This window comes from Trematomus bernacchii, unplaced genomic scaffold, assembly GCF_902827165.1.
Source record: "Trematomus bernacchii unplaced genomic scaffold, fTreBer1.1, whole genome shotgun sequence".
Classification (NCBI taxonomy): Eukaryota; Metazoa; Chordata; class Actinopteri; order Perciformes; family Nototheniidae; genus Trematomus; species Trematomus bernacchii.
This window is the reverse complement of record NW_022987313.1, coordinates 3,755,308-3,770,391: the sequence shown is the minus strand read 5'-3', so window position 1 is coordinate 3,770,391 and position 15,084 is coordinate 3,755,308. Positions and strand designations below refer to the sequence as shown.

At 43.4% G+C, this 15,084-nt stretch overlaps 1 protein-coding gene across 4 annotated transcripts in view; it reads right to left on the bottom strand.

Moving 5' to 3' along the window:
* The window catches only part of fermt2 (fermitin family member 2), a 39,469-nt gene that overhangs the window by 4,198 nt on the left and 20,187 nt on the right, over positions 1–15,084 (bottom strand). Inside the window, exons 4-14 of one of the 4 annotated variants that reach the window (XM_034147663.1) lie at positions 12,847–12,975; positions 10,418–10,450; positions 8,572–8,797; positions 8,331–8,433; positions 7,955–8,062; positions 5,270–5,404; positions 4,613–4,662; positions 3,940–4,064; positions 3,717–3,823; positions 3,419–3,637; positions 801–821 (exon numbers count right to left, since the gene is read on the bottom strand). In XM_034147663.1, the coding sequence (XP_034003554.1) occupies positions 801–821; positions 3,419–3,637; positions 3,717–3,823; positions 3,940–4,064; positions 4,613–4,662; positions 5,270–5,404; positions 7,955–8,062; positions 8,331–8,433; positions 8,572–8,797; positions 10,418–10,450; positions 12,847–12,975 (1,256 nt within the window). The remainder of the gene's footprint in view (positions 1–800; positions 822–3,418; positions 3,638–3,716; positions 3,824–3,939; positions 4,065–4,612; positions 4,663–5,269; positions 5,405–7,954; positions 8,063–8,330; positions 8,434–8,571; positions 8,798–10,417; positions 10,451–12,846; positions 12,976–15,084) is intronic. The other 3 variants (XM_034147740.1, XM_034147820.1, XM_034147897.1) reach the window with 3 other exon arrangements.

The window sequence follows — 15,084 nt, the reverse complement described above, 5'->3', positions numbered from 1 at the left end:
CCTTTTCATTCAGCTAATCTATTCGTGCAGTCATTGGTGCAGCCCTAAATCAATCAAAGTGAACCTCCCTCCCGTTACAGTCATCTGCTGATTACCATGATGCTGTTGAGCTTCATTAGACAAATGTAAAGTTGGAAGAACAAACTATAGATTTCCTGAATGTCAGGAATTATTGATGAGGTGAATCTTTTTGTTTGTGTTCAGAAGCAACTTTCATTTAGCAGTCCCGCTTCAACTGTATTAAATAGAATAAATGCTAAATAAATGAATTCAGCAAGTTTCTGCTTTCTGCTTTCCATATTTTACAGATGGAGCGAAATGCATTACCCACAAAACAGTAAAGCTTCCCTTCATATAAAAATGACCTGTTTTGATAAATGGTGGATATTAGCTATACAACACTGGTGTTAAATGGGCTAAAACATGCAAAAGCACCTGTGCGGTCCATTTATTTGACTGAATCTCATGTTTTTTTAACATCACTCACTGGTAATTTAAAGAAATATGGAAACAATTCAGATGCATGGATGCAGATTGATACAAAATATGTATCAATACAATGATGTGTTATTTCCTTGTCTTATGGCACCCTGAAAACATTAGAGGTTACGACAAAACAAATAATCTAAGGGTTATAACTACTCTACTGTAAGTACCAGCCACTAAGACATGTTAGACAGCAGCACTACTTTTGGTTAGGTGAGGAGACCCGGACACAAAAGTGTTCAGCTTCTACAAAACATGCACATACAGGTATCTACAGCTCAAAAGGCACCCAGTGGACACACAGCTCAACTTACCAAGTCCCTGATAGAGCCTGGCTGGAGATGGGAGAAGGCAAAGAGGAATGAAGGAGAAGCATACAAGGAGAGAGAAAAGAAAGAAAAAAAATAAGACAAAGAGAACAAGCAAGTAAGATCAATGTCAGGGAGGAAAGATCCAAAAACAATAAAGTCGGAGGCTGTAATTGTAATAAAAGCAATAAAGTAAAGAGGTGGGCTGTGGAGGTCATGCAGAATTCAGCCACAAGATGGAGAGAGAACAGCAGCAGTTGGTTTTTATTTATTTAAGAGAAAAAAAAGGAGAGAACACAACATGTGTGTGTTTTCACATCAAGGAAGTAGCCATTGAAACGGTACATTTCATAATGGCTGTTTTTTAGGAACATATTTTCAGAATAGTTTAATAAAAATAATACCAGATCTTCTCTGTGACTCCCCTTTAATCCACAGGATGGCGATATGCACCAAGCAGGAACATTAGAATCACCCAAATGTAAAACTACCACATCTCCATACTCCAGGAGTTTATAATTGTGTCTTAAATCCTCTGTTTGTGTAACTGTATAGATATGTACTCTAAAGATTCCTGAGTGTATCCGCTGGGAGCTTCAGCACGGAAGTCTCCGGGGTTCAGGCTCGCAACAGGAAATCCAGTTTATGGCAGATGGGGAGGGGTAGCAGCTGACTGAGAGCAAACTGGGCTTTTCCCAGACAGTTTTCCCGCGCAGCATTCCCAGGCACGGCTCATTTCCTGATGCCACACGCCCACTACAGTAGTACCCTTGTGTGTGTGTGTGTGTGTGTGTGTGTGTGTGTGTGTGTGTGTGTGTGTGTGTGTGTGTGTGTGTGTGTGTGTGTGTGTGCACAGGTACATACACACACACTGTAAATGTAACACTGCTCTTTCATGTTGTGTGCCTGGGGATACCCCATATCAGACTGGGATTAAGGGTGAGACTGGAGCCGGAGCAGAAAGACCCCCGGCCCCCCCGATGGACACACACCCTGCTCTGTCTGAGCGAGCCTCAAATCCAGGCAGTGTATTAGCCATGGAGATATTTTCAAACAAAAAACAAACATGATCTGCCTATGTTCTAAAAAAATGTCTGTCCGGCCACATTTAAAGAAAATGGGTCAGTGAAATTCTAACAGCTCATAATTTAGAAAAGATAAAACAACAGTTATTATGTTAACTACACCTCCCATGAGGTTTTCATAGCAAGCCTGTGGTTCATGGCAGCAGTACTTCTTACATACAAATACTTATTCTTTTATCTTGATTTAATTCATGAGCTGCTATAGGATCACATAGCATAGGCTTTTAGAGAAGAATACGGTAAGGAAACATTAGTATTATGAGTTGTCCAGATAAAATACAACTTATATCTCAAAGTGAGGTTTATTAAAAACCCAAAATCTTATGCAACAGAAGCTCAGTAAGAAGTTAACAAGGACCAAAACACACCAAAAGAATCTACGGCTTTGCTGGTCTGAATGATTCGATGTGCATCATCATCATGACCTGGTTTCATGGCCACTTGAACATGGATTGGTCACTCATTTGTAAGGGATGTTGAATTCATTTTATGTTATTGACCAAACTATATATAAGGAATGTCCTGACTACTATAAAAGAGAGAACATTTGAAATATGAGAAAGAGAAGTGAAACTTTATTTGATACTTGTGTAACTTTGGGTTCATCTTTATTTTTAGCAGTTATGTTTGAAGAAGTGGACTTCAGATTAACCTGAAACAGCACTCCCATGGGAATGGTTTAAACATGAGCTCAGTAGAATGGTGTCATACTCGTGCTTCCTGTATTAGTATCAAAGAAATGAAGCATAAGTGTGCATCTGTCCCTCTACCTCTCCTCCTTAGACATCCAGGTTATTCCAGACCATTTCTGAGTCATCACTTACCGTATCAACCCCCCACTTTTCTACTAAAACTTAAACAAATCCAGACTGAGTGAGTAAGCAATAGGAAGCATCTCCCACCCCTCACCCTCCTCACCAATCCCCATTAACACAGCCATGGCAGCCGTGTACTCAGCTGGTCCCATGTACACACACCAGCCTGTTGCTTACATGCAAATCTGCTGGGCACATTGTAACATTTCCCTAACGCTTAGAAGATAGTCCAATCCTTATTAGTGTGTAAATTCCACACCTGGTTATAAGATTTTTGGCGATAATAACGTTTAGAAGTGACCGTGTTTTATAGCCTGATTAATTAAGTAGTCCAGCAGCTGAGATCAAGACTTTTGTCCACAAGAGCAGAGAAATTCTCCATTACAGTCGGACATGAGCATCTTTACTGTAACACGTCGAGTGGTTTGGACGTCTGCTGTCCTGGTTTCCCCTCGGACAAAAGAGGGGGACGGGGGGACGGAGCGGAGGGAAGAGGAGGAGAGTTTAGGAGGGGGAGTAAAGGGAGGATACATTCCAGTGCGAGACAAGCCTGATGCCAGGAGGCGCCCATCTGGGAAGCATCAGACGCATCCAATCAAACAAGTAAACAACCTCGCGAATAATACACATTAGAGCAGATAGTAGCCTTCTGTATGTCTGTCTCTTTGTAACTACCTTCATGACTTCAGAGGTGAGTTTAAGCTCCACAGACTGCCTGGCTTACCTGCTTGTTCTTGTACTTCTTGAGATAGCGCGGGGACACCAGGCATTCTGGGTTGATATCTGTGGTGATTGGCTCGATTAACTGAGGGTCAGGGTTCATGTGTTGCATCTTGAGGAAGGACAGAATGTTCTGGACCTCCAGGTTGTAAGAGCTGTCGGCCATGGTCTTTCCTTTGGAGGCCAAGCGACATGCAGCCATCCAGTGGGCGTACTGTTTCTCCTGGAGAAGAGAGTCACAAGCTGATGATTAAAAACGGTGTCGAAGAAGACGGGAAATGATCAGATATTGTGAGTCTTACCATGTCGCACCGAAGCCAGATCTCGTTCATGCCATCCGCCACAGGGATGAGCAGCTTGATGTTGAATTTCTGACCCGAGATGTTAACATCTGGAGTTACCTCACAACCTAAGCATGGAGCGGAGCGGAAGAAGAGGTCAAAGGGCACACCCATTCATTAGGCAGAAAAATAAAGCATTGCATTCTTGCATAGGCATGACATGACATCTTGCGTGTGTCTCTACCTCGAAGATTCATTTGGAGAGCAGGTGTCCCATGTGACTCCTCCTTACTCTTGTAACAGGAAACGGTGATATCCTTGAACGTGCACCAGTACTGCTTATAGCCCTTCAGTGTCAGTTTCTTGGGCCTGGAAAATAAACAACAGACAGGGGGAGTCATTGTCAGTCTTCAGATGGAAAAAACACCCATTTTCTTTATTGTTATTCAAGAAACAGGGTGGGGGAGGAGAGGACACAATGAGTCCAAAAAAGAGAGGAGAAAAAAAGGCAAAGTCAGCAGGGAGAATAGGAAAGGAGCCAGCATTGGACATGAGCATTAATGGAAAACCATTAGAAGCCTCTTGCCCCCAAACCCCACCCTCTATAGTTTATACATTTTATGAGACAATCACCCCAGGGGCCACCTGCTTGTCAGCAAAGGCTCAAAGCCAAAAGAGAATATGGTTTAAAAGTATGCTTGGTCCAACTGCAGTCACTTTGAAAAGCTAATATGAAAGCTCAGCTTGTAAATGTCCTTTGGCAAACAATGCAACCAATTACGCTGATTCGAAACAGACAACAGCTTTCTCATTTATCCAGAAAATGTTATTTCCTGGTACTCTGAGACACTGCACCCACTCATACACAATATGTTGTGAGTTCTTATGGGATCAGGCAGCTTTGTATATGTACTTACTTGAAGACTTTGACATAGTCTGCTAGCTCAGGAATAGATGTGATGTCACCCTAGAAAGAAGTAAAAAAAGAAAAAACATTGTTAGTATAAACTTGGAAGATTTTAATGTTATGTGTAAACAAAAGAATGACCTCAAGCTCAACTTTGTACAGTTCCAATGTCATTGCTCGGTACAGTATGCTGTAGATTCTTATGCAACATCTCAAAGCTCAGTTTCCTCTGATAAGCTGTAAAAACGTAACACATTCTTGAGGCAGGGCTACTATAATAATAGACATATATTTGTTTCATATCCATTTAACACGCACCCTTTGTTGGGTTTGTTCAAGTGTCAAATTGTTCAGATGCAGAGCTCATAAATAACTGCCAAATGTATCCCTTCCAGTAAAATTCAGTCATTTCCCCCCCCCCCCCCCCCCCCCCGGCCAGTGTACAGAGTCTACTGTATGTAGGTTTCCGCTCCGGTTTAATAGGGCTGATGAAAGGACACTTTTTTCAGAATACAGTAGAGAAACAAAGGACAAAACCAAACACAGAGCCGAGCTTCTGTAATTGGGAAAATAAATCCACATAATGAGTTTGGAGCCCAGTACACGTAATCCACAAACAAAAGCCATTTCCTGTAATGAATGTGAAGATGTGGGATTGTCGTCATACCAGTATGTTGGACGTCTTCCCTCCTTCCAAGGTGATTTCCAGGTCTGACAGGGCTGCGTCCACCTCGTCCACCTCCTTCTCACTGTTATTCATGTGGTTGTCTGAAGACATGATTGACAGCTTGTTGATGTGGTACTGAGGAAAAGACAGGGAAAGTAGAAACATTTTTTAAAATCACTTGGAGCACTTCATTTTCTGGGTTAACCAAGGTTTCTAAGCATTTTATAATTGGAGTTTACATGATATGTCCAGACCTTAAATATCTAACTTCAACTTCAGACCTTTCAGGGTCTAGAAATCAGCAAATACTGTCCTAGATTTCCTCACGCAGAAATGTTTTTATTGACATCCTCCTTTTAGGCCCACATTTGGACTTTCCCAGCAGTTTCGGTCAACAAAAGCTAGTACAGAGATAAAGTCAAATAAAGAATGAACAAATAACAAACTCCTACAAAGTTCATCTCCAACAACTTCATCGTCAGTTGTGCTGACTTTCAAAAGTTTCCTGCTATGTGAGCTACTGGTGTACAAACCCTCCAACTTTGTCTTATAAAAGTGAATTGGACTGTGATAATAGCCACATACATTCTTTATAAGAAGTTTCGGGCATTTATGTTAGCAAGTGCTGCCAGCATGCACCATTGAGTTCACCGGGGATGAAACAATTACTTTTCTCTTTGAAGATGTTGAAAATGAAGGGACTAGTTTCAGGATGAGAAACAGATGAAGTGGTTCGTGATGATTATTCACTGAGCGAAACAATGGTTATTGTGCTGGTACAATCGTTTCTGAGTCTGTCTTTGAACTGCAAACTGGCCAAATAAAATGTTTACAGGAAACATATGTGAGACAATAAAGACAAAAGAACATTGGGAACACCAATTCTTCAGGATGGGGCCATTACTGAAAACCAGACTATGTTTACCTCTCAGTGTGAGTCAGAGACACTAAATACAAGTTGTTGACAAATGGTATTTATAATGTCAACCCATCACCAACCCCCCACCAATATATGAATGAACAGCTGCAGAGAGAGTGGGTGATACAGGGGCAGAGTTTGGGAGAGATATGTGAGGCTTTAGCTGAGCTAAGGTTACAGAATGTGGGACAAAGGGCTCGCCATGACACTCGGTTTCTTCTCCTCTTTCGCACTGACATCCTTTTTAAAAAATCTGCTTCGCTTTGGAGCTTGTTTCGGGTTTGTGTGACGAGTGTACGTGTTTATCTGCTGAGGGAAAAAGTACAACCTGTGCCCAAATTTGGTGACTCTGAAGTTTGTTACCGTTCTTGACTCCTGATTATGTCATTTCTAAGTACGGCCAAAGCAAAACGTCCAGGCGATGGCATGCTAACACAAGCCAGTAACATACTGGATGTGGACAATCATTGCTCTTTTTTTAGACCCTGTCTATCCACTCTCCCCAGTGAAACCATAGCCAAAAGCCCTGAGCTCATGCTGCCCAGCTGAAACATAGTAGTGCTAACAGACAGGTAGCGACAGAGTAGCTTCCAGTCTAAACACCCAACTCGGATTAGCATCTCTGTCAGGAAGAGTAACAAGAAACCAGTTAAGTGTAATTATATCCGATCTGATGACACACCTAACACCTCACAGTGTAACACGGCTTTTAGAGGAATGTGAGCAGGTCTATGAGGTGGTGTCTTGCTGGGGGTGGGTGGTCTGGGCCTGGGTCCTGTGGCCCAAGATGCTCTATAATTACCCTGGGGGTGAGGACAGGGTGGCGTCCTCAGGTCTCGGCACACACAGTTTATGAGGGTCAGAAATAGCGGGGCCACCTCCCCCACACTACAGGGGATACCTGACGGGGCTAAAGGGGCTCACATCTGTATATCACTCCCACTGATCCACATTTATCCTCCTCTTGATCTACGTTTAAAAGAGTGATAAGTGTGAGTCTGAGGCTTTCGGAGGCTCCAAAGTCCAGGCCATATCAGCTCTGTGTGATGCAGCAAGTGGCCTCAAGGTTTGCAGAAGTTACTCAGTCGCATAAAGCTGGCCCAGAATACAAACACGCTTGAAATCGCTTAGGTTATTGTTTATTGACAAGAACATTTATGAAAATTGAAAAAAAAGAAATATGATATTTAAAAATCACATTTTGTTTCATTCCTCACCTGACCTTGTTTCTAGGTGACATTTCATTCTGTTAAGTCAAGCAAGGGTTATGCATTAAGGTCTTTCAAGTTCATTATAGTTACCTATCACGAGAGATTTTTTTAGTTTAACCCTCCTGTTGTGTTTGTTTCCCCCCCCCCTTACTTTGGTGTTCCCGGTCAACAGGAGGGTTAAAAGCCTAATAATTAAATGTTCTTTATGAACTTTGAGTCATTGATAAAGGGAATTAATTAGTATTGAGGCATACCGAGAAGCGCGGTGGGAATATGTGTGAAGATACGGCCCCCCATGAACTCATTCTGCACCATTGTGCAATAGCCAAGTTTGTGTGTGCGTGCAGCAGAACTGGTAGCCATATGTCTCAGCTTTGGGTGGAAGCCCATGCAATTCATTAGCGTGCGGTTGAGTAGGCAATGTGCCCATTGCCCAATGAAAAGAGGACTGCAGGTCTTCAGATTTCAGACCCTTTCCAACAAATGCTGAAACGGGAAAATGTAAATGAGGCACACACACAGAAACACACACACGCAAACAAACAGCCTATTTACCTGCAGGGCAGCAAACATCATCATTTCCTCCTCTGTGCACTCAATTTCCTCCAGCAGGATGGCCCACTTAGACTGTTCATAGAGCTGGTTCACTCGGATGGCATCATACTGTGGAGAGGTTTGTCACAGAGGTTAACATGCATATAAACTAACAGTAGGGAAACACACTCGCAAGCTCTTTCACTCTCTGATACACACAGGACACAACAGGATTTTTGTGAACCAACCAAAGAGAAAATGTATGTGGTAAATGGGAACATGTCTGCTTTCCACTCATGACAAGATATCATCTTTCTGGCACACCATGCCCTTTTTAAATGTCCTCAGGGATTCTGTCAATAAGGTAAAATTGTACTTCATTGTCTTTGGGACGTACCTTAGGGTTGAGGTCAAAGAAACTGTGGTATTTAAACCTCAGCAGCAGCACCTCATTCTCCTTTACATCCTGCTCCATCAGAGACCTGGATGAGTCCAACCACCTGTACAGAGTGAAACATGTTGTTTTAGACAAAAACCCTCTCTGCAGCATCTTTGGACTATTTGAATGAGCTGACAAAGCAGTTCTGACTATATGAAATGTAACCAAGCCCCCCAACCACTACAGACAGTCCTCTCACCCCTGGTTGATTTTGGCTTTGTCCAGCAGAGACTGGGGCTTGTAGAGTTTGGCCAGGATGTCTGGTGAGGATATGGGCTGGCTCACAGCGAGGATGCTGGGGTTTCCCTCAGAGAGGGGGCTGTCCCCAAACCAGGCGGTGGTGGGCGACAGCGGGCTGCCGTCTCTGGAGTCATAGGTGGGGGTCATCGTCTTACTGTACAGGCCTGGGCTGGAGTAGATGCTCCCTGAAAACACACAGTCATCAGTTAGCCCCTTATAGCACTTTTTCATTAAAATATAACTGTAATAAAACTGTTGTCTCACACTGACACTAATGAACACTCCCATGGCAAAGCACACATTGCACATTCACAAATACTGTACATCAACAACAAAAGCATCAGATGGAAAAGGGGTGAACACTTTTCAAAAAGCACACACACTTGCAGCCTAGCGAGGCCAGCTAGCGGTGAACACACCATGTGACTCCCAGCCCACACTCTGCAGATGAGTGGCTTCAGCCATGTTCTCCTGCTGATGGTTGATGTGGACCAGCATGCAGATGACGCAGAACTTGTTCAGGGTCACCCACTTACTCACAGTTCAAAAACTTGCAGGAATGCACTGCACACAGCAAACTACTGCACAACTGACCACAGAGAGGAGAGGGGGGGGGCGCTAAGATATGGGAGGATACATGGATAATAAGAAAAACATGTAAGATTGTAAAATAATCAGCCACATCATTGTTTTTTTCCCCACTTTCAATTATTGAAATGTTAATATATTGCTATATTTTAGATTTGTCCTATTAGTTTTTAATTAGTCGGAGTTTTGGCTCCAAATATTAGCAGGCCACCAAAGTGAAGCTGTTTGCATTTCCTGTTGGCTGGCCTTGAGGGGAGTATTTTTGGCCCCTTACCCTCGCATTCCCTCTCTCCTTCTGTGGGGCCTAGGTCAAGAAGCAACACTGGCTAAACCACTAAATCCCGTCTGAAAACAGGAAGTTTGTGAGTGTGCGCGTGAATGTTTGTGTTTGCGAGCTGAGGTCATGAGAACAGGGTGCGGGCTATGGCCATGCATCCCTTGTGGGGGAGGGGGTTATTCAGGGATTCTTTCAAGGTTTTTCCATAATGCAGAGTGCATCAGGTCAGAGAGAGTACTTCCGTCTCCCAAGGGGTCTCCAGAGGAATCCCAAATATCCAGAGAGACTATGTATAAGGTGAAAGCTGGCAGCCCATTAAAAATACAGCTAGGCCTCCTCCATCCTGTTTATGGACTCTCCAACGCAGGCGAAAAGGCACGAAGAATGTTAACATGGCTATACTCCCTAATGCTCCCACACTAGGGATTCATAGGGCTTATATAGATGGAGCTGGACCACCATGGGCTGTTAAGACTAGAAGTAGACCAGGAGAGGTTTGTCAATAAATACAAATGTCTCTTGTGGATTTGATAATTACACAAAGTTTCTGTGTGGGCTGTTGGTTGTGGCATGTATGTGTTCATATTATATAACTGATGACTATCTCATTAAAGGGCTAAAAGTGATTAGCAATACTGCTATTAAAAACAGTCAGCAGACACAGTGTGAGCAGGCCTGGAGAAGCTGAAATAAAAAGTTAGTTTTGAGCTAATTTCTAATGAGAGGCAAAGCCTTGATCATGTGACTGCACAAATCAGCTGACTTCCTCTGGAAGAGCAGTCAGGTGACTTGGTTGCTGGTGCAAAAGGTTACAGATCTCATGTGGCCTCAACACTCCAGCCGTGGGGGGGGTGGAGGGTAAAGAGGAAGGGGAAGGCGAGGGCGAGGGTGAGCTTGAGCGGTGCTGAAGAGTAAAGGACAGAGGAAGAGGAAAGCTTACCTTTGACAGGTCCGATGTATATTACCTCAGAGGCTAGGATGAAAAGAAAAATAGTAAGAGGAAGAAAGACAGGAAAGAGGTAGAGGGAAGAAGTGGAATGGGAACAAACAACATAAAGTGGACAGATTTAAGATAGTTCAAACCAAACAAGGACAGGAGGAAACAGAAAAGACAAAAGTAAAGACATTCAAAACTGGGGAGATCCGGGGCATTTCCATGGTTACTGCCAGCTGTTAGCCACAGAGCGGATGACTCAGTTTACCCTCTTTGCAGAGTGGATCACCCTGAAATGACTAGTGAGCTGCAGTCGTTTCCATCCTATTCATAGCCTTCTGACACAGCATGACTGATTGAAAACCCAGGCAAGGCGCTGGTCAACGTGACCCAGCCATGCATGTATAATCTGCAGCACATATCTTAAAGTACTGGCTCTCTGGAGGTATGTTCTCCACGTGGACAGGAAGCATAATTAGATACAGCATGCACTTCAACTTGTGGCGGGCCCCGAGGGGACTCGTGGACTGGCATCACCATCGCTCTTTCTCTGAGTCATGACAGCAGTAAAGGATTAAATGAGCAACTTTGTGAGGCACTTTACATATATGTCCAGACAGACAGGGGACATGGAGTTTCCTAAATGATATATTTAAAGATAGCGGTTGAGGTTTTGGAAAAAGATTGTCAGCCTTTAAATAAAAATAATTGGTCGTCATGTACTCGTATAACCTTGGTGTTCACCATGTTATTTGCTTCTGAGGTCAGTGTGGACCTGACTGTAGAGAATATATACTGTGTGTGTGTCTAAGCTACTATACAAGGAATATGTTTGAATGTATTTTAAAAGTATTATCAATTACAAAAGTTATTCCAAAGATGGTGACGCAAATGCAAAAGGCCCCTTAAAAGCTGAGGTAAACCGCTGACAATTATTTTCATCATGGAATAATCTACAAACTTTACAATATTAGCAAATTGTAGTATCTAAGGAGATGTTTTCAAATGACTCATCTCACCAACAACTGAGATTGAGTTTACAATCACACTAATCAAAAGTATTGAATCTTATTCTCATTTGAAAATCTCGATTCGGGGAAAGTTTGGCCAATATGTGCTTATAAAAGTAACCTTAACAATTATCAAAATAACTCATTAGACCATGGTGAGATGTAGTGACTCCTCCCCTCTCAGTTAGCTGCACATGAGAACGCTTTGATTCTGATTACATCGCTTCCTCTCTGAAAACCTTGTGATTCCTATCAGGAGATATGACCCAGCAGCCCTTCCCCACATGGGACGGAATAACGTCTTACAACTTGGCCATGAAGTATCCTCTCTGACTGTAGCATGTGATCTGATCCGATAGGGAGGATACAGGAAGTAAGTGTGTGTGCGTGCACTTACTCACAAGGGAGACACACGAGAGACTGGTGACAGTCAACAGATTCTGCAAATTCCTGTTGAAACCGTTTCTCTGCACAACAGTGTGACCCGCTGAATACAAAACACATCTGTGCTGGAGGCGGTAATGTTGCACGCCCTTGAAATGTGATGATGCAACTTTGGGTGTGACAAATACGGCGAATACATCATCTGCTGTGAGATACACAGTGAAGCAAATTAGCAGATTTACACTTTCTTTGTTGTGAGAACGCTTCAACAAGTCCACAACGATTTTCTGCTTTCTTTCCACTCACATCAGTGTGTATACGCATGTTGAACGGAATCTAAGGAGCCAGTGGACGGACAGACAGAGGCCGGGGCAGAAGAGACTCGATCCACACAATGGGTCCCATTCACCCTGTCTCTTAGCGTTAGCAGTTTTTGGGTAATGCTAACTGTGTGACAGGAGCACAGCCTGTTCTGTTCCTCCCTGCTCACATGGCTCTCCCATCTCTGGAGGAGGGAGGAGGGAGGAGGGAGGAGGGAGGAGGGAGGAGGGAGGAGGGCTGCTCTAACTGCAGTCGTGTTGCCTGGTTTGGGTTTAAAATGGCAGCGTGACCAACTATGTGTGGAATCTCAACCATTCTTCGTCCTCCCTGCCAAGGAATTGGAAGCCAGGGCTGTGGATCCTAAGCGGGCATCTAAACTCACACATTCATATTTGGTCACTTCAGGCAGGGTGCAGCAAACTGGAGTTATCTTAGTGGGTTTTTCGAAACCACCGGCGCAATCAGACATGAAGAAAAAAAGACTGGAGGACGCTCCATAGCAGCCAGAAGAACCTGTTATCAACCTGCTGCTTGAGGGAAACAAAATTATTGCTTTTGACAATGAAATGTATCAAATTAAAACCCAATGCTCCATAGCTACTCCAAAGTTCACCTTTAACCTAAAAAGGAACAGACTTTAGCTTGCAGAATTTCAAGTCCTTGGTTAAATCTTTTATCTTTCAACAAAGATTATGAGACCATGTAAGAGTCACTGCTCACCTGATCCAGGGGTTAACAGCGGACCCTCCAGCTCCAGATCGTCCTCCTCTGCCTCCTCCAACTTTTTCTTCTTCTTCTTGGGATCACGGGGCTTACGCAGTAGAGATAGCTCCTCTGGGTGGCGGATATCTGGAGGGAAGGAGAGCAAGAAGGTTTGTTTGATGTCAGATAAACATAAGCTTGCCTCACAACAAAGCCGAGCCAACAATAAGACACAGAAAAGATACAGTCATGTGTCATTTCAACTATAGACTTCAAATAAAACCTCACGCACGATTAATGCGTAGAATATAAGTGGATACAGTGACTTCATGGAAATGTAGTTAGGGGTTAAAAAAAAGGGAGTAAGTACGACAAAGCGAAGGGACTGAGGGGATGTGTTAAGACTAGAAGTAAACCAGGAGAGGTTTGTCAATAAATACAAATGTCTCTTGTGGATTTGATTCTTACACAAAGTGTCTGTGTGGGCTGTTGGTTGTGGTGTGTATCATTGACCAATAATCATCAGTGTTAGGATTTTGAACTTCTTTTAAAAGTTAAAACAAAAACACTCAAAATAATATCATATTATATAACTCATGACTACCTCATTAAAAGAGCTAAAAGTGATCAGCTATACTGTAAACACATTCAGCAGACACAGTGTGAGCAGAAATGAATTGTAGACAGCTGTGCACACGAGTGGTGGAACATTGCAGATCCCTTTTCTCAGGGCCCCAACAAATCCCAAACTGAGACAGGGCAGACATTACCTCTATCTCCATCTCACCCGCCTCCCTCCTACCATTCCTCTCCCACATAAAAACACTTTTCAGCTGCTTCTGGCGGGTATTAGGACTGCACAGCTCTCACAAAAACACCAAAAGTGAAGATAATGCTACTGTAAATGAAATAAAAGAACCACTCCCTAACATTGTGTGTGTGCTGTGAGCAAGATCCCAATCAGACAGTAAGATACAGTACAGTGGATATAATGAGTAAAGCAGAGCAGCTCTCTCTCCCCTCCATTCTCTGGGGCTCAGAGGCCAGGGAACCATCACTCAGCAGCACTGATGTTTTAAGATGGGCTTGGGATGGTTCTGACGTAGCGGTGAGACGGCCAGGATGTGTCGGGAGCACAATGGATGAGATCAGTCTGGAAGCACATCTGGATCCTCAGCTGGATACGGTTTTCAATCCAGCTATGCAGATTCTACATAAATCAATTAAGCTAAATTATATTTGAAGGCCTTTTTCTTATATATTAATCTCACTTTGTTTCGAGCACATCTGCTGAAATGTATTTTTTCATTTATTCATATCCACTGCATTAAATCATTTGAAAGATGAAGGATTTGAAAGGTGTTGCAGACTGATTGAAGAGGTAGCTGATGGTGTTGAGGGAAGCACAAGCACTCGGGGGGGGGGGGGGGGGGGGGGGGGGGGGGGGGGGGGGGGGGGGGGGGGGGTGGGGAAGAACGTACTCGCTTGGTGAGAAAGCTTGTTTGGTTTGTGTAACTAAAGCAAAAGCATTCCAGGAGTTTTAAGAACTACCAGATGGGAGCTCACCCTCTCTCCTTCTCTCTCTCTGCCTCCGTTTTACTTCGTTCTTGCTCTGCTGCAGCGGTGAGGCGCAATCCCTGTGCCCTTATACAGCCATGTGAGTAGCAGGCGGGCTGCCGAGCTTTAACCCCACTGAGCTGCGAGAGGAGGCCAATACACACAGAGAGCGAGTATCAAACTGTCAGGACGAGGGGAGGACTGTGCCTTTGGGTGAAGTATTGTAGAGGCATGTGGCGTTTAACTACAATGGCACTTTTCTGCTTCAATATCTACCAACAATGTATAAAACCCTCTGTATATATACATTTTGGCGCAAAAGACAATGGTTTTGCTCACAAAATCTCCATGACACCACAATTCAATAAGGTAAAAAGCTACGTTCTGATACATTACATTCTGGCAATAAACCCGTTTCGGATTCTGATTACCAGAGGGAATTTTTCTCATTAAAAAGGGTAGCATTTCTTCTCTACTGAATTGCCTGGAAAGCAGAGGCGTGGGAAAAGGGCTGGTGGATTTAATGAGTTGACTGATATGTGTTTTTTATCATTCCTATGAAGGGAGTAGAGGTGTAATCAATATGATAGAGATTCCATGTCTGCTAAAGTATGAATACCAGCAAAAATATTGAGATAAGTGTGAAGAAATCAGGCTAAGGGGAAATACAAAAAAATGCTCCACCAGTATTTTTCAGAT